Consider the following 20,558-nt stretch of genomic DNA (forward strand, 5'->3'; position numbering starts at 1 on the left):
AAAGTGTGTACCTGTTAAACAATCTTGAACTGTGAATCAATGTCGTTTGAATTCAAGAAAGACGCTAAATAAAATATTGGCGGAAAGTATTCTTGATTATTCTGTTGAGTGTTTTTATATTTTTCAGTGTCTTACATTGGACCATAAATCGAAACGCTGTCTACGAAAAAATTCTTCGAAGGTCCTAATGTCCCAATCATCATTCCTGTTTCGACTCTTGAGTCAGTGATGTGACGCTAAAGATGCGTTTTGTCTCTATCAAAGTGATAAAACTGCGAGCTGTATTAAAATAGTTGAGATGTCGTTCAGCTTTGCATTTGGAAATCACATTCGTATGAAATGGACAAATTATGGCAGAAAAATTAAACATACTACCAGTTTTAACAAACCATAGGAATTATATAAATCTGAATTACATATGCGAAATAAAATAATAAATTATAGAGAGAAAAGTTCTTTATTACTACGAGAACCTGTTCATTTATCTTACAATAATCAATCCCTACCGTTTACTATTCAAATATGCTTGTTAAAACCGATATTTAATAAACTTGAATAGAATATTACTTATTAATATTAACCGTCCTACAAGTTCTATGTAACACAAACGGAATCGGATTGAATTATTTGGAACTTTTCTGTATTTGTCAGTTTCTATATGATTAAAAATTAAATCCAGTATATGTTCATAAAACTATCAAGTAAATGTTTTACCTTGTTCAGGTATGAAGAAAGTTGTAATACGGAGGATATAATTCCAGAGATGGAGTGATTGGCATCCATGCGTAACTGGTTCCTGCAGCAAAATTGATACTCCTGAAGTATTGTTAATTACGCATTGCGATGATAATGGCAAACTGCTGTAATGTCAAGGTCGAACCTTATTACCAATTTTGCCTTGCTAGCATATTGGAATTAAACATGAAACAAGACTCCCAGTGCTTATCAATTTGTATATATCATATCATACAAACACCAATTTGTTGATATGATAGCATACGATAACCTATCATGCTACCATGTTACTAGTGTTAACAGAGTCATTGAGTAAACAAAATGATAACAGCAAACAATATAAATCCAGATATATTTTATGTCCAAAGAGATTTTCATTATTTTTATAACTAATGCCCTTTGCACGATGGATTAAAGATATGATGCATATACTTATTTTACTTTCTCAGCATCGGTTAAAATTAGCTAGTGATCTACTCCGATAATAGCAGGCCTATTTATATATGTGCATATATGATACATTGTATTTCTAATCCTAGCACGCCAGCAAATATTATGTATCAAATTATGACCTATATTTGCACTACTGCAGCCTCATACTCAAATTCGCAGTGCCGCAATGTGTAATAGTCATTTGGTACTCTTGTATAGTCAGTGGCATCGTATTCATTCTCCATTTCAACTATTTCCAAACAAAAACGCACCGGACAACCATCATAGCTCTCGATCTTTACAAGCTTTTCGAACTTCAGAACAATTGTACAATTGACTTAAACCAAAATTAGTTGTAATTTAATCTTTCGCACACTCTATACAGAAATGTAGTATAGAATAATAAACTTTAGTGGACATTATAAACTAGAATAGCTTTCCTAATATTCCATATAAATGTATGCTACTTCAATTTTTAATACCACCATGAATGTATTAGGACTATACATTCTACCCTGAGCTACAGTACATACCTGTAAGTAGCATTTATTGATGTAATATTGTCCAGCTTCGATGAGTATGGCTTGTACAAAATACCATAGTCGAGACTTGATAACTCTGGCAATAGTCTTGCCTGTGGCAAAAAAAAAGACATAAGTGGCAAAATAAAGTGTAGTCCAATATGATTCAAATGATTAAGAATTTCAGAGCAGTGATCTCTTGAAGGCAGCATATTTTGGACAGTATGCTTGTTATGTCAATACTACTAGGACATATATACAGTTTTCTGTCAATACAATTGGGACAGATATACAGTTTTCTATCAATACAATTGGGACAGATACACAGTGTTCTATCAATACAACTGGGAAAGATATACAGTGTTATATCAATACAACTGGGACATATATACAGTTTTCTATAAATACAATTGGGACAGATATACAGTTTTCTATCAATACAATTGGGACAGATATACAGTATTTTATCAATACAATTGGGAAAGATATACAGTTTTCTGTCAATACAATTGGGACAGATATACAGTGGAGTAGATACTCAGTGGAGTACATAGACATAATTTGGACACTTTCTGTGATTCGCATAATTGTAAACATTATTGACAAGATTATTGTACATGCATTGATGAAATATTTCGTCGGTTAGCAATAATTCAGACGAAAAAAACCCATAAACCAACTCTACAATGATCTACTCTTAAAGCAAACCCCAGCACTGTTTCTCCAAGGTGTTAAAGCCCTATGAATTGCCACCCACAAATGTCTGCCACAAGCATCCTTTTGTTCTAATGTTCTTGTCATTTTCTGTATATCCCTTATGTCGATTGTCTGTCCTACCCGCTACCCCAGCCCCCGAGATTACGATGTGGATTCGAATTATATGACTGTTATGTACGTCTATATTACGTTTCTATATGTACAATTATACAAGACTCAGAGTATCTGTCTCAAACGGTACGGAAGATTAGTGATATTATGGATTCACCCACTAATTTATAAACGCACGTACGTACCCAAAGACGAACATAAGGGTGTCATTTTTATAGCATTTACCGTAAGAGTTAGCAAACCTATTGACGCATCATTGCCATTTGAGTCATTTCTAAAATTGACAATTTCTCAGAATTAAGAGCACAGCTCAACTTTAATTATAAATAGAATCGAAAGTCAATATCACGCTTCGTGACACAATATTGAAAAAGATGATACTGAAAACGTAGGTGATATACATACCATTGAAACCATGTGGTTTGTGTGGTTCATCCTTATTGCTTCTTCCATTAACTGTATTGACTGATTCACCTGTGTTGAATTAATGATACTGCATGAATAATCAGCATAAACTGTAATAAATCTCATGCATACTTATATGTCACACATACATGTATTCGTTGTGTATTTTTTAATGTAATGTATTCGTTGTGTAATTTTTTTAATGTAATGTATTCACTGTATAATTTGTTCAAATGTGATACGATCTCATGCATGCATATATGCCATACATACAGGTATTCGTTGTGTAATTTGTTCAAATGTGATACGATCTCATGCATGCATAAATGCCATACATGGAGTTAGTACACGTATATGTCATACATATAAGCCTTGTATTGTGTACATTGCATATAATTCTTGAAGCAACAGCAAGTAAACAAAGGAAAATTAGAAATTAACGAGAGTAGAATGTATCAACAAATGAAACAGGATACAATATCTTAGCACTTCTTTTGAATTGAATGTATCATAAAACATCAGTTGAGTTAATCAAGACATAAGTATTTCACCCAATATTGTATGTAATTGTAAGCAACACCCAATTATTATGCAATTGTAAGTAACACACAATTATTATATAATTGTAAGTAACACCCTATGTAATTATAAGTAACACCCAATTACTACGTTATTGTAAGAAAAAACCAAGTATTATGTAATTGTAAGTAACACACACAAGTATTATGTAATTGTAAGTAACACCCAATTGCTATGTAATTGTAAGTAACACACAATTATTATGTAAGTGTAAGTAACACCCAATTATTATTTATTATGTAATTGTAAGTAGCACCCAATTATTATGTAATTGTAAGTAGCACCCAATTATTATGTAATTGTAAGCAACACACAATTATTATGTAATTGTAACTAACACCCTATGTAATTGTAAGTAACACCCAATTGCTATGCTATTGTAACTAAGGAGTCAGTGGTAAAAGGCATTCTATTATGTTAGTTGAAATCTCACACAGAGATCGTTTAACCTTGAGCGTACCCCAAGATTACTTGTGTTGAATATCATCACGTCTTCTTACAAGTTTACAACAATTTAACTAAATTCATGCATCGATATATTCCTATGATCGCCACACTATAAAAAGGCAAATTGTGTGTTTGCTGACCGAGGACAATTTAATACATATTAGTATTAGAGATTACATATATTAGAGATTACATATATATTTTTAAAAATAGATATTTCATCATTACTAGAAATTTAAAAACAGTGCAACCTCCCATGATGCTTACCTCCCTTGGCACATTGAATATGTACAGTATTCATTACGTACCAATATTACGTGACATTATTTTTTAGGTGATTCGGACTTAATAATGCTTTATGAAAGTCTAAATAATTATCTCAATATAATCTAATTATATCTGTCGCCAGTAATACTAAAACAACAAAAATCAACGACAATGTAACATTTATTATTGTTACATATACACACTGCACCAAGAACGTTTCGAGTCCCGACTAATTGTTTTGTAAACCCGGCGCATTATTACGAATGTGTTAATGAGGGATGTGGCTAGACATGTCGGTCAGAAGTACACAGTTTATGCTAGTGAGAAATTAGCAACATAAAACATTTGACAATATGTATGTACCATCCCGAATAATCGATGGACGTCATATATGAACATAGCTATAATTAATATTACTTTTTAATAATGATAGCGTTTACGCTTCATCGTTTCTAATTTGGAAAAAACAATTATACGGTAGACAGTTAGACGGTACTGGGTATACAGCTCTAACGAAGAACAAAAAAAAAAATCATATATAACTCGTTGAAAGAGATGAAACTGTGACATACTGGTGTTATAATTGATGCTGACTGTAATGTTATTCCCGTGTATGGATGAGCCTATTAGAACGCAGTACCCATCTGATAACCACGTGTGGATGAACTATTAGAACGCAGTACCCATCTGATAACCACGTGTGGATGAACTATTAGAACGCAGTACCCATCTGATAACCACGTGTGGATGAACTATTAGAACGCAGTACCCTTCTGATAACCACGTGCGGATGAGCCTATTAGAACGAGTACCCATCTGATAACCACGGGCGGAGATTACTGCTTCACTGTTTCGTGGAACCTGATAATTTCTGTCCTGGAAATGTGGCAGATGTTGCCTTTAATGGCGCATGGATATTCTATCGGGAAATTTGCTTGTGGAATAACGTGTGAACGGACAACTTAACCACTCTGTCTAGCAGGTGCAAGATTTTTATTTTCATGTTTGATTCAGCTGGGGGAGGGTTGTTACTAAATTTAAAGTAGTTGTTGGGAGAGTTACGACATTTCTGACTAGTAATTTGCAGTGTGTCTGGAACTGTTTTATATTGCTCTCTGGCACAAACATTTTCTTTCGCTTGAGTATGGAATACTTTTAGAAACTAAGGACAAGCATACTTTCACGACCTTTTTCCTAAATAAGGTACTAAGCTTCCTTGCTTCAACTGGTGCCCGTAAAAACCCTTTCTACTCATTTAGCCCCGGCGAATACGCGTAAGTTTACACGGAGTAAAAATGAGCTTAGCTCGTATGTAGTTTACGACTGATCTATAATAAATAAATAACAAAAGAAATTTAAATAACTTTTATTATCTATGTATTAATTTCCTTTGAATATCCGTTTTCCTTTGCAAACCAAAATTAAAATTCTTCCCTTGAGTGACTGGTAAACAGATTGCACTATATAAAGTTAAATCCAGACCCTTCTGATCTATTTTCAGTGATGTCTGTGTTTATGTGACAAACTGCGTGTGTAACTCTTAACTGAACATGATACTACTGAGTGAGCATTTGTTTCATGAGATGTTATACAGACCTCCTTATGTCACCAACTTTTCACTGAGATTACCATTAATTGGTTTACAATGCATTGTTTGGCAAATAAAAACAGCGACAATGCAGTTATCAACACTGTATTCTGGTTGTAAATAGATAGATAGATAGATAGATAGATAGATAGATAGATAGATAGATAGATAGATAGATGGATGGATGGATGGATGGATGGATGGATGGATAGATAGATAGATAGATCGATGGATGGATGGATGGATGGATTGATGGATGGTTAGAGTCCCGACGAAGAATCCAAGATGGAAGACACTGTGTTGAAGTCAACAGTTCCTTGTAGAAACGCAAGAAATAATCCAGTGTTTGAATTAATGAAATTTCTTTGATCAAGAATTCTGTATGAACACTCAAATATTTCCAGAGAAACAAACTAATCTTTTAGAATCCAAATAATTCGAATAAACATTAAAATGTAATTCCCATAAAAGTCACAACAAAAGAACCACCTTTACGTGTCAGTGTTTAGAAGCCCGACTGAGATTATTTCTCTACACAAACCGAGGTTCAATACAGCCTCGATCTTACTTTTATTATTCCCACAGTAAAAATAAATTTAAACAAACGTGTTGATGTGACTGTTACTAATTTTGAATTAAGGTCGGGAACCAGGTCAGACTTATGTGTTTACAAAGACGAACAGTCAAGGTAAAACTATTTTCTGGAAAAAGTATCTAGTTCCTAGAAAACATGACTACATTATTTTGACATATAATGAAATTAAAAAATAAAAAGATTTTAAAACTTACAAACAATTAAATTAGAAATAAATTAAATCAAATATACATAACAACCCAAACCAATTAATTTATCTTCTCTTTCTTAAATATAACGCAGAACACAGCATGTACAATAAATGTTTTCTTTCTTTAATATTAATTCATCTTCCCATCTCTACAGCCAGACAATGACCTGACCATCTACGTTTAAGCCTATGCAACTTTAAAAGCAAGTAACCTAAGTGGTTAGAGCGTCAGCCCCGCATGCGGGAGGTCCCGAGTTCCAACCCCGGCCGAGTCACGCCAAAGACATATAAAAATGGTACTTGCAGCTACCTCGCTTGGCACTCATCAGTAAAAAGTTAGAGTCAGGACTGGATGGCCTGGTGTCAGAACAATGTGACTAGGTGGGACATAATGCCACATGTCTGCGGCATGACACCCCAGTGCCAAACATCACTATTAACTGCCACGCTGCAGACGTTGTAACGATATTACTGGAAAATGGTTAAAGCTACGTTAAAAATCCAAATCACACACACACACACACACATACATACACACACACACACACACACACACACAAACAAACAAACAAACACACACACACACTCACACACATTATGATTATATTATTATTATTATTATTATTATTATTATTATTATTATTATTACTAGTATTATTATTATCGCAAATAATCTCATTACTTTCTAAATTTCTTCAAATAAAATGCATTCTCGAGATCTGGATTATGCTTTCTTGCAAATATTACAATTTATAGTTTGTAATTCATTTTTAAATATAAATTCTTCAAACTGAGCAGTTATTCAAAAACTTAAAATAATTTAATATTTTCTAAAAAGTATGAAAACCGTTTTTCTGGATGATTCATATTCATTAAGACATTTCGTAACATTTGTCTGAAGGCTATTTCCATCTGAGTTTGACTGCAACATGGCGTCAAAACTATTTTCATTTAAATTAGTCTTCATCTGATTTATGTTTTAAATTTTGATTTTGCTTTGTTGGATTGCTGTAAAGTTTTAATACTTTAGTTTTCTAAACTCCTTTAAAATATGAAATTGTGTTTGTTTCAAACGTGAAGTGCGTTATCCCAAAATGCGGGTTGTTTCCGAAATTGTTGAACAATGCAAGCTTTTGTCATACATTATGCTGCTTCTTTAATAATATTGGTTTAAAAAATCAACAGCAATATCAACATTCTTCCAGTAAAGTTGCATATCGACGTTTGCAATAGTTTCAACAGTTGCATGATTCATTTATTTACATCTAGCCACTCACGCATATGCATAGTGGTAAAAAAAAATGTTTCGGGGCCCTGGCTGACCGAGTGGTCTAAAGCAATCGCCTTTGCCTATCACTGCTATCTCACTTCTGTCCACATGGGTTCGAGTCTTAACCAATGTGAGTATGTCAGAAAGCCTGCCAGTAGCTTCCCGTAGAAAGGAGGTTATTACTGGGGTTTTCCTGGGTTCTTTCTCCACCAGTTATACTGGCCGGCAGAGTGCTAAGTCCAAAACAAGAACAACAACAGAGTATATTGTCTATGGGAGACAACTCGACTAATCCATGTGCTAGGAAAGGGATCGTAATCAGCATTTTCTAAAAACATCATGGTTCACAACTAAGTCAAACTTAATGGAAGAAGCTATCATACAGCCGAAAACGCTTTTTGCGTATTCAATAATTATTTGGCCATTTCATTCGATCTCCTACAGAGTGGAAATTTGGAAACTTTATAGTTATGAAAGAATTCAAAATAATTTTATACAAAATTTGTGGATAAAAGAAAAGATCATAATTTTGAATATATTAAATACAAGTATAGTACCAGTTCTAGTTAAGTATTCCAAAGCACATATTATATATGTATTCCCAAGAGGTAAATATATACACTTGTCTGTGATATTCTTGATGACAAGGTTTAACATGTGTGCCACATTAACTAAAGAGCCTCGAGGTCAGTCCTAAATATGGGGGTCTCTGTACCGGACAGAAAGTTGGACATTTCAGGTGGAGGAATAAGTGGTCATAATATGCGGACAATATGTTCGCTACAAATTAGTTTCATATTTAGTTACACTAGATGTTGAGTGTACACATGGTTAGACGACATGTAGAGTGTACAGATTGTTTCTGACACATTTAGGTAGACTACATGCAGAGAGCACATATTGTATGGGACACATTTGGTTAGACTACACGCAGAGTGTACGGATTGTATGGGACACATTTAGTTAGACTATATGTAGAGTGTACAGTTTGTATTGGAAATATATTATTAGACTGCATGTAGAATGCACATATTGTATGGGACACGTTTGGTTAGACTTAATGTAGAGTGTACAGATTGCATGGGACACATTTAGTTAGACTACAGGTAGAGTGTACATATTGCATGGGACACATTTAATTAGACTACATGTAGAGTGCACATATTGTATGGGATACATTTGGTTTTACTGCATGTAGAGTGCTCAAATTGTATGGGACACATTTGGTTAGACTACATGTATAGTGTACAGAATGTAACGGACACATTTAATTAGACTATATGTAGAGTGCACATATAGCATTGGACACATTTAGTTAGACTGGTTGTAGAGTGTACAGACTGTATGGGACACATTTGGTTAGACTACATGCAGAGTGTACAGATTGCATGGGACACATTTAGTTAGACTACATGTAGAGTGCACAGATTGCATGGGACACATTTAGTTAGATTACATGTAGACCGTATAGATTCCATGGGACACATTTAGTTAGACAACATGTAGAGTGTACATATTCCATGGCCCCCATTTAATTAGACTACATGTAGAGTGTACAGATTGCATGGGACACATTTAGTTAGAATACATGTAGAGTGTACAGATTATATTGGACACATTTGGTTAGATTACATGTAGAGTGTACAGAATGTACGGGACACATTTGGTTAAACTGCATGTAGAGTATACATACTGCATGGGACACATTTAGTTAGACTACATGCAAAGTGCTTAGATTTCATGGGACACATTTGGTTTGACTACATGTAAAGTGCTTAGATTTCATGGGACACATTTGGTTAGACTGCATGGAGGGTGTACAGATTGCATGGGACACATTTTGTTAGGCTACATGTAGAGTGTACATACTGCATGGAACACATTTGGTTAGGCTACATGTAGAGTGTACAGATTGCATGGGACACATTTGGTTAGGCTACATTTAGAGTGTACAGATTGCATGGGACACATTTGGTTAGGCTACATGTAGAGTGTACAGATTGCATGGGACACATTTGGTTAGGCTACATGTAGAGTGTACATATGGTAAAGAAAGTTACATCTTTAGGCTCTAATAAACAGCAACAAACAATGAGTGAAAACAACAAGCTTTGAAACATTTAAGAAATACTTTATTTCTTTGGAAAAACCAAGTAAAAATGAAGAAGAAAAAAATAAGAACTTACGGTTTTCTGAACCAAATCCAAAAATAATCCAAAAAAAATCCACGAATTACATTTTAGAAGTCCTAGTAATGAAATGATCTAATGAATTTAAGTTCGAGTACCGATGAAAAATCCAAAATGGAAGTTGATGACGTATGCTATAGCCTTTATATTACGGATGTGTCTACAGTTCTTTGTTGATCCACAAACAATATTCCGATGTTTGAATTTCCGAATAAAATTTAAATAAATATTTTTTCCCAGAATTCTGTATGAGCACTTAAATATTCCCAGATAAACGAATTAATCTTTTAGAATCTAAATAGTTTGAAGAAAAGTAAAAATATAGCTCAACTGGTCACAACAGAAAATACAAAACACCTTTCGCCCCGGTGTTTAGAAGCCCGACTAACTAATTTCTCTATAGACAAAGGTTATACAGTAACTTGAGAAGCAAAACAGATTCCCGGATGAGGGTCAGCCCTCCAGAATTTCGAGATAACCGTAGAAGTATGTACATCTACAGCCCCAGTCAGCATCGACTTCACTATTATCAATCACACATTATGAATGAATTAAAAAAAGAGGTTGTTTACTTGATTCTCAATCAAGGTCAGGAACTAGATGAGCAAAAAGATATAAAGTTATATTGTTAGGTGTGTTCGACTAAACAGTCAGGTCAAACTAATTTCTGGAAAGCATCAAATTCCAGAAAACAAAATTTCATAACTTGACATGTAACGAAATAAAAATATTTTTGAAAAGCTTAAAAACAATTAAACTAAATACAGATGGTGCTGGAGACATTCAGTTAGGATAAATGTAGAGTGAACGGGACGGGTACTGGACACATTCCGTTAGGTTACATGTAGAGTGTACATATGGTACTGGACACATTTGGTTAGACTACTTGTAGAGTGTATAGATGGTACTCGACAAATATAGTTAGACTACACGTAGAGTGCACAGATGGTAAGGGGTATATATGGAACTATATATTAGGAAGTACACTAACTCCCAGTTCCTAAAGCTGAGTTCAGCATTAAACTATATTATATTAATTATAGCATGAAATGAAATCTTTGAATTAGAAAATATCAGTATGAAATTTGGAAAAGAAGGTCAGATGATGACTCTAGTCAGGGAGTTGTAATTAGACATTAAATCAGTTAGTTAGGTGACTCGTTGGGTTCAGTTAGATTAGAGTTGTAGTGTTCTGGTTAGAAGCACATTGGCGGCACGAATGAAGTTTTCAATTGTATAACGTCGATATGAAATAGTTTTAATAATACTACAGTAGACATGGTGACGTTTCTATGGAGATAATGCGGTCACCAAAGAAACGATATTTTGAATTTATTATGGACATCATGAGATAAGGCAGTATGATAATGTTGTTATTTTGGGGACAAAATAGGACTTAAACCAGACTGCAGGTTTGTGAACTATTTCAAACACACACACACACACACACATTATCCCAAAACTGATCTCGACATACGAGATCAATTTTGCCTCATTTGTATTGCAAGCCAATCACTAAACATCATATTTAACAAACGCCGATACAGAGAGGCAAGTCTCACTTAGCCATTGAAATAATCATTGTTTACGAGATTAAGAGATTCTATGTTTGCACCCAGACAATGAAGTTCCAGTCAAGAGGTTACATTAGTTGTCTCCCCACGAGGCTCTTCCCATGGAGGGTGGCAAATCTGACCCCGCGAATGGGATTTCCTTGTCCTGGCACAAACACCGACATATATTCTTTTTTTCACTCAAGTTTTGTTCCATTTAAATTAAAGTAACCCTACACATTTGCAGTACAGTTAGCAGATTCAAAATACAGTATTCATCATGTATTATTATTCCCTCTATCTGTATATAAAGGTGATCAGCTTTTGTATTATTTTATGAAAGTTTGAATAATTATCTTAGTAGAATATAGCTGCTCTTATTAAATAAACAAAACGTTAAGAAAGATTTTTTCTTTTTTAAATTGTAACGTGTTGCAAGTATTGCATAATTAGCGTCTCTAGCCACATGCTGTTATATTTTTTGAACGAGCATTAATACAATTATATGCATAAGGGCAATGGAGTGCCTAATCGACTCTAAGTACACAAGTTCTACGCATGAAAAAATATTAACATAAAATCATTTGAACCTCTTTACGTATTATCACATTAATTTATTGGATGACATGTCATATGAAAATAACAATAATTAATTCATATATTTTATACTGATAACATTAACAGTCATCAAATCTAGAAAGTTCTATGGTAGGCAATACTACAAAAAGTACACAGCTCTAATGAAGTGTGTAATGACTGTTAGGGGATTCTAACTTCATGATACGCTTGGAAATTTATATTTACTAGTACAGTGATAAGTTACATGGAAATATTCTTGTGGAATAATGTGAAAAACCCTGGTTGGTAAGTGCATGCATTTTCGTTTGATTACACTGTTTGATTCAGCTGGTGTTGGTTGGGGGGTGTGTGATAAAGTTTGCAGAACGCAAGTCTGACGTAACACTTTTATGGTTGTTACCGGCTCTGTGTCAGCTCTTGAGAGAGTTTAGATTTTTGTAGCCAGAAATGTATATTGCCCGTGTGTCTGGAACGGTATTTTCTGTTATAGTTCGTTCCACACAGCATCGCGAATTTTATCATACTTGTAGCTCAGTACTTTTCAGGTCAGGGTCATTACATTTCGCTAAAAGTTACTAATTCGTTTCCCACGAAGTATTTAAAACTAAGTAGGTACTTATAGCTTAATTTAATGACGCTGACCTGTAAATTTACTAAGTTACAGGTAGGATCAAATTCACCATGATGTGTGTAGTTTCTAGAATAATATCGAATAGCTCAGCTTGGTGTGCGTGTATGTGTCTGTCTCTCTGAAAATGTTTTGTATGTGCGTTATCATAGATGGAGAGACCTTAAGTTGTTTTATGAGTGAATTTTGTTTTGTCGATGTTGTTTGATTTTATGACATCTGCTTCAGGCACAGCAGAAGACAACAGGGACTGAGACAACCAGACTGAGAAAAGAAAAGTAAGGGTACCAAAATAACTAGAATTCTCTGTCGCCTGGATGAAAAATATGACGTCATCGCAAGCTACAATGGCGTATTTCCTTACACATCTCATCAGCCAATCAAATCACTTTTCAAGATGTTGGGAAAGACATATTTGACCTTACATGGAAATCTCAGTTGCCAAACCGTCATTTGGCGAAGATCTCACGGAGCCATGCGAGAAATTTGGATGCACGCGACTATACTTAGTCGTCCTTTTGACATTGGTATCTACGTTTATCGCCTGTGATTTCAATATATTTTTTTCATATGAGTGCACACAATTTGAACTCATGTGATATATTTTATGGCAATCCAAGTTTTGTTTATTCCGAAAAATAATAAATAAATGCAATCGCAACTAGTCCGACGCCAGTACATGTTTTACAATATATTTTACAAGAAGTTACTTTCTGATGTTTTGAGTTTGTAGTTATGCGTGTGAAAAGAACTATTACATTTGTAAACACTCAACTTAGAAAACATACAAACTCGCACAGATTTGTTTGAATTAACGCAACAAACATCAAGCGATGAACCCAAAGACAGCAATCGGCCCATAATTTTTCTGAAAATGTGTTTCCACATTTTAAAATTATCTACTTATCTATCAAAGGAAAAGGTCCTTTAGAGATACCCTGGTATTACAAGAACAAGGATCCAAATATTTAATATCAAATCAGGAGATGTTGGTAAGATATTCATGTCATCGCTTGTGGCCAATGCTTACTTCTGACTGTTCAAGATGCTGTAAAACTAATGTCAAGTAAAAAGCCCTTTTCATCGATCTTTCCCTTCAATTGTTCGCTTTTTTATTTTATTTTCTTTTTGTTTTTATTTGAGGCTGGTCAGGACGGAATCTTCGCACGACTAAGTGGATTAGAACATTGATTCATGATATCTAGGTGAATGGAGTCGGATATGCGAGCAGGATAGACTCTTGCTTTAAGTTTATTGCAATTATCTAATCTCTTTAATTACATTAGTGCCATTTAATAACAATTTCTTTCCTATAACTACGCATATATACATACAATGTGGGAAACGGCAATATGCGTTTTCCTCTCTGTTTGTTATATAGGTGTCATTTTGTAATTATAAATTCAAACATACACACTGCATTTTTAAACAATGATGAAGCGAACTTTTCTTATTAGGTGCATAACGAAAAAATTCCTTTAAGAAGGCCGAATCTGTTCTTTTCACTAGAATTTAATATTTTTCTCTTGTTGACCTTATGAAGTACACTCATGTTAATCGATATCGAATGAACTGAATTCAAAATGTTTCTAATTTACTAATTAATCTGTTCCGTTTTTCAGTAGGAAGCTCACCTGAGTTGGAATGGCGTTCATTCTGGATATAAAATTTCTGAAATCCGACTCGTTATTGAAGGGCATGACGTCTACAAAACTCTCTAGGTCCGTGTAAAATCCTTCCAGAAAATTGACAGGGTTCAGAGGACCATAGCTAAAAAATGTAAAGGCAAATACAATCAGACCCAAATAGTACAGCCTTAAGAATAGCCATTTATTTCTTCATTCCGTTTATAAGACAGCGATACCCCATATTTACTGTTTACCAGAAAAATTCAACACTTGCAATTAACTTACACACGTTTTGCTACACCAGGTCCTTTAGTCACAAAAATGCTGAGCACAAGACAAAATGAACTCAGACTAACTCTTAAGAGTTCCGCCTGAGTACAATCTACTTAAAACAAGATAACCTTAATGATCTCAGTGTTTTCAACCTCACTGGGAAAAGTATGAATGCTGGTAATTTGGGAAGGAGTACGATTTTGGTGATCAGTTTCATAACTCAGGTGTCATGTGTAGGTGTTTTGGCAATTAAAGCACGCACAGATCATAGCATCACGGAATCGGTCCGCTAATTATATTACAGCCAGATAATCAGTCCACCCGTTTTATTTCATGTTCACGGTTTTCCCGTTTTATTTCCTAGTAACGGTCTACCCATGTTATTTCCTGGTTTGAGATAAAAGTGTATCCTACTAAATTAACATTTGGTTTAAATCTTTAATTTTTCTGACACTGTAATATGACTGTAATATGGTTAAGTTGCTTTAAGGACTCATGGTACTAATTCAATTCCAATAGTAAACATATGGAAACACTATCATATTCAAAATTCAATAACTTAAAATTTCTGGGTGCTGATGATGAGACCTATAATTGTCCATGCACAACAAACCTTGGTGCAAGCTTATGTGTGGAGAACACCATATGAGCCGCGGCATTTTGTTTATCTACATGTGCATGAAACACATGTTATTGATTCTGAAACAAATGAATCAGGTGCTACTTTCATTACTGAGTACTTCTAAGTCAATCCTGTAAAAATACGAAAATTGCATCAATAGAATTTTGTCCATATTTTTTTAATTACATATAGAATAAGCTCTCAAAAGATATTTTTACAAAAAATTTAATTTTCATTAATAACCAATTATGGACCACCAAACCCGTAAATACTCTATTATTTGCTCACCCATTTCTAGACTGGTTCACAGTTCTTCCGTATAATTAGTACCGTGTGTCCTTAAGAAAAACTAATAACATCAGTAGTGAAGTGGGATACTATAGGCTCAATGGGAATTAGCATTAAAAACACCCTTGGGAACATATAGCCTCAATGGAAATTTAACATGGAGAAAAATCGTGGGAACATATAGCCTCAATGGGAATTTAACATAGAGAAAAATCGTGGGACGATATAGCCTCAAGAGGAATTGAACATGGGAATTGGGACTGTATAGCGTCAAAGGAATTTAAACAGGGTGGGACTGTATAGCGTCAAGGGAAATTGAACATGGGATTTTTTAAAAAAAATAAAATAAAATAAAATAAAATAAAAAAGGGGTAGGCAATGGAAAGGCTATCTCTTTTCGAGAAATATGGCTGGCCCTGAAAAGGGCCTTTGGGTTTATGTTAATGTATTCATTAACATAAAGGGCACCGTATTGGTCTTCTTCTTGTCCTTAGGATGCGTCTCACTGTTGGTCCGTAAACCAGCACTCTTTTCAGGCATCCTTGTCTTTCAACGTAGATCCTACGTATCCACAGGCTGGTGTTTGTCCTGTGGACAACGGTCCACTTGGATCGGACATACATGAGCAAGTCTGTCCGAAACATCATGGAAGACACAAGGGTGGATGACTCAACTGTGGTCCACATCTTGAAGCGACGAGAACAGGTGAATCAATGCACTGAACTGCGCTTATTTATAGGTACAGGTAGGATTGAAACGGATTGAGTTCATTCACCAATCCGAACACGCGTTACAAAATTCAGTCAGCCCGCATCCAATCCGAAGAGAGCAGTTTGTGACGTCTGTTGGTCTATATAGATTCGCTAGCGCTTGTGTGCAATCTATGCGACAGTGATTCAACATGACGGAAACTCAGAAAACGATCCATTGGGCTGCACCAACAGGGGAGACTGCCCAAGGGAACCCGGACTTACTTTCAGAAGAGGTGAATTGGGATTTTGTGGATTTTCTCTCCTCGCAAGAATTTGTTCCGGAACCTTCGTTACCTTCTTCATTACCGCAAGTGGAGAATTTTAGACAGAGACAGAAAGAAGAATTGGAGAAATTTATACAACGACAAAAGGAAGCGGAACAGGCTTTTCTCCTACAGCAAGAAGAAGAGGTAAGAAAAAAAACAACAGCAGCAACAGCAAGAAGAAGTAGCAGCAAAGAAACAAGAGGGTGAGAATCAAACGGTCACGGTACTGTTGGACATTTTAGCGGAGTTAAGAAGTCTGAAACAAATGTATCAGACTTCTTTATCACGACCGAAGAGAATACGACCTTCCCGAGCTAAACACGTCAACCCTGTGACTAAGCCTACCGTACCACCCTTAGTGATTTCAACCCAATCATCATCATCAACATTACGCAGTCCAGAAGTTGGCCTTGGTCGTGGCAAAGGCTTAAGGCAGTTAAAGTTGATTGCTTAAACTCACCCCTACACCATGAAGAAAAAGGCCCTTTTCAGGGCCACCCACATTTCTCGAAACGAAATACAATTTCAATTTGCCAAAAACTCAAAAAAAAAAAAAAAAACCACCCATTTTACCCTTATAGTACGTGTCTGTGTATGAGTGCGTGAGTGTACGTTCTTATTTTATAAAATCATAACTCAAAGACACTTACCTTATATCATTCATTTATTCTTTTATCCATTTTTTTACAATCCAATTCACAATTCACAATACAACACTTTAATAAAAAGTTCATTGACTTCTTCTTTCTCCTTGTTTAGTCTCTCTGTTTTTTGAATTTCTTCACCGTCACACTCTTTTCCTCTTCTTCCTCCTCGCTTTCTTCCCTTCTTCTTTTTTTCTCCTGTTTCTTTTTCTTCACCTGTCTTCTTTCTTCCTCAGAAGAATCCCTCTCTTCCTCTGAAGAATCCCTCTCTTCTTCTGAAGAATTCCTCTTTTCTTCTGACTCCTCTTGTTTCTATTTTGGGCAATCTGGAGACCAATGTCCTTTTTCTTTACAATAATAACAGGTATCTTGACTTTTGTCTTTTTTAGCCCCTGTTTTTTTTTCTTTTTTGACGGTCTGGACACTCTGAAGACCAATGCCCTTTCTTCTGACAGATATAGCAAGTATCTTGACTTTTATCTCTAAAGGAAGGAGAGTAGCCCGTAGGCTGGTCTGAAGAGAATTTTCTAATGACCCCTCGCAAAGCTCTGACGAAACGTTCCATCTGGTTAGTCTCTTCCATCGTTGTGCTCGGCTTGAGAGTGAAATGAATAGTGAAAGGACAAGACACACACCCTTTTATATACGCTGGTCTCCCATGACTATAAAGTAGCTCATGGTGTTTGAACTTGAGTCATTTGACTTTTTGCTTTCAAGATGAAACGATCTAATTCGTTCGAGAAGAAAGAAGAAGAAAGTAAGAGGCAGAAACGTGATCTATCGCCTCGTACCAGATCTGAAATCTTGGCACAAATTCATGCCAGTGATTTTGAAGAGGACATGAGTGAACCAGAATCAGAACCCTCTAAACCAAGTTCACCACCCTTAGTTAACCCTGAAAAGTACTATTCCATTCGAGAGACGGAAAAGCGCTCCTCTAGAAAATTTAGAACCACGGCTTACAAATACACGGTGAAGTTTAAAGATTTCAAGGCTGAAGTGCCGTTAGAGAAAGCAGAAGTGTTCATCACTGGGGTGTGGGATTCTTTGCTCACTGCACTCAAGCGACAATGTCAACCCAAAGAAGACGATCGCTTGAGACTTTCCATACAACACGACGGTTTGAAATCCCGTTTGGATCGAGTTTAGCACCCCTGCAGAATTGACTGCTTCCAAAGTCATGGACAAGATTCAACACGTGCAACAATCTAATGACCAGTTTGACATCACCGATGGTAAAGCCACACTGGACATGACCCACGTCTCTCCTCCTCAAGGGACTGGACGCAAAAAGATGTTATTGGTGGACGACCTTCGCAACACCAAAAAGAGTCTCGTCCGAATTCGCAACCCTCATGACCAGATGTGTTTAGCCCGTGCCATCGTGGTGGGACGAACCTATGCCAACAAGAACGACACGGTACAATGGAAAAGAACCTGGAAAACTATTCGACAATCGGACAGAGCCAAACAACGAAACGAAGCAGAACTCCTGTTGCAACAAGCTGGCCTGTCCAAAGACACACCCTGTGGCATTCCTGAGATGCAAAAATTGCAAGATGCCCTAGCTCCACGATACACCTTGAAAGTGCACCCTCAAGAAGTGCGTGGGCCTCTGTTGTTTCGAGGCCAAGATTTTAAGGACGGAAAATACATTCATGTTTATCATCACGATGACCATTTCGATACCATTACCAGTATCACCGGATTCCTAGGATATGGTTATTATTGTGAGAAATGTGATTATGGTTATAACAATCGAGAGCAACACAAGCATTGTGTATCGAAATGCCCAGGATGTTTGGCCTCTCCACCCTGTCTGAGCGAAGAACCAGTGCCTTGTTCAACTTGTCTGCGCACGTTTTTCAGCCCTGCCTGTTACCAGCAACATTTGAAAACACAAGGTTCACAGAAGAAATGTGCTTGTCAACTCCTGAGATTGTGCCCTACGTGTGGACAAGGCATACTTACCAACAATGCCAAGGCACACGTATGTCGAGGAAAGAAAAAATGTCACATTTGTCACCACATCGTGGACTTGGAACACGAATGTTACGTGCAAAAATACCAACCCCCACCAGAGAAAGAGGACGGTCACAAGAAGAAAGGCAATTCCATCTTTTTCGATTTCGAATGCATGCAAGAAACCGGCATTCACATTCCTAATTTCTGCGTGGCTCATCGAGCGTGCGAGAAGTGCATTCAAGAACCTATCTTCAGTCATTGCCCTCACTGCAGCAAGATTCCTGGAGGGCGTGAAAAAATCTTTCGGGGACCGAACACGTTAGCCGATTTTGCCCAATGGGTCTTAGACCCCGTCGACAAGACGTGGAGCCAAGAGGACATCGAACGTTACGGAGATTGTCATCGTCATGCCACGGTGATGGCTCACAATTTCTCCGGATACGATGGACAGTTTCTTTTGAGGTACTATACGGAACAAGGCACCGAGCGTCCTAAAGTGACTTTGAACGGAGCCAAAATCATTTTCATGCAAGTGGGACAAGTACAGTTTAAAGATTCGATGAGCTATTTGGCCATGCCTTTGAGTCGAATGCCTAAAACGTTTGGAATGACAGAAATGGCTAAAGGGTACTTTCCACACTTTCTCAATACGGAAGCCAATCAACACGCCGTTCTACCCCATTTACCTGAGGTTCACTATTACGACCCCGACAACATGCGTACCGAACAACGAGAAGCTTTCTACGCTTGGTACCAGGCTCACGCCTCGGACCCTTTCGACTTTCAGGAAGAAATGCTAAAGTATTGTCGTTCCGACGTGGACATTTTACGGCGTTGCTGTGGAAAATTTCGAGAACTGTTCATGGAACACGGAGGGGTCGATCCTTTGAAAGAAGCTTGCACCATTGCCAAAGCGTGTTCCTTAGTGTATCGACAACGATTCATACCTGAAAACACCGTGGCTGTCATCAGCCCTCAAACGACCAACTTTGTCAAACGTCAATACTCGGTCAAAGCCCTACGCTGGTTACATTACTTGTGCGACAAGGAAGACAAGTGGATTCAGCATGCCCGCAACGGAGGGGGCGAAAAGACCATCGGAACGTATTGGGTCGATGGCTGGGACTTAGAAAACCCCAAGATCTTGTACGAGTTTAACGGTTGCTTATTTCACGGATGTCCCGTCTGTTACCCTGACCGTGGCACTAAAAATCAGTTTTTGCAACGAACCATGGAAGACTTGTACCAGGACACTTGTCAGCGACGCCTAAAGTTAGAACAGCAAGGATACCAAGTGGTGGAAATGTGGGAACA

The 20,558-nt window shown here is 36.5% G+C and overlaps 1 protein-coding gene across 1 annotated transcript in view; it reads right to left on the reverse strand.

The window, feature by feature from the left end:
• Nucleotides 1-20,558, reverse strand: part of LOC149799228 (uncharacterized) — a gene marked incomplete at its 3' end in the record, with an annotated part of 135,746 nt that overhangs the window by 33,406 nt on the left and 81,782 nt on the right. The window contains exons 5-8 of the mRNA XM_089958169.1: nt 14,441-14,576; nt 2,922-2,990; nt 1,701-1,801; nt 715-796 (exon numbers count right to left, since the gene is read on the reverse strand). Coding sequence (XP_089814295.1) covers nt 715-796; nt 1,701-1,801; nt 2,922-2,990; nt 14,441-14,576 — 388 coding nt within the window. The remainder of the gene's footprint in view (nt 1-714; nt 797-1,700; nt 1,802-2,921; nt 2,991-14,440; nt 14,577-20,558) is intronic.

The sequence above is a fragment of the Sinohyriopsis cumingii genome, chromosome 5 (assembly GCF_028554795.1).
Source record: "Sinohyriopsis cumingii isolate HCF-2022 chromosome 5, ASM2855479v2, whole genome shotgun sequence".
Taxonomy (NCBI): Eukaryota; Metazoa; Mollusca; class Bivalvia; order Unionida; family Unionidae; genus Sinohyriopsis; species Sinohyriopsis cumingii.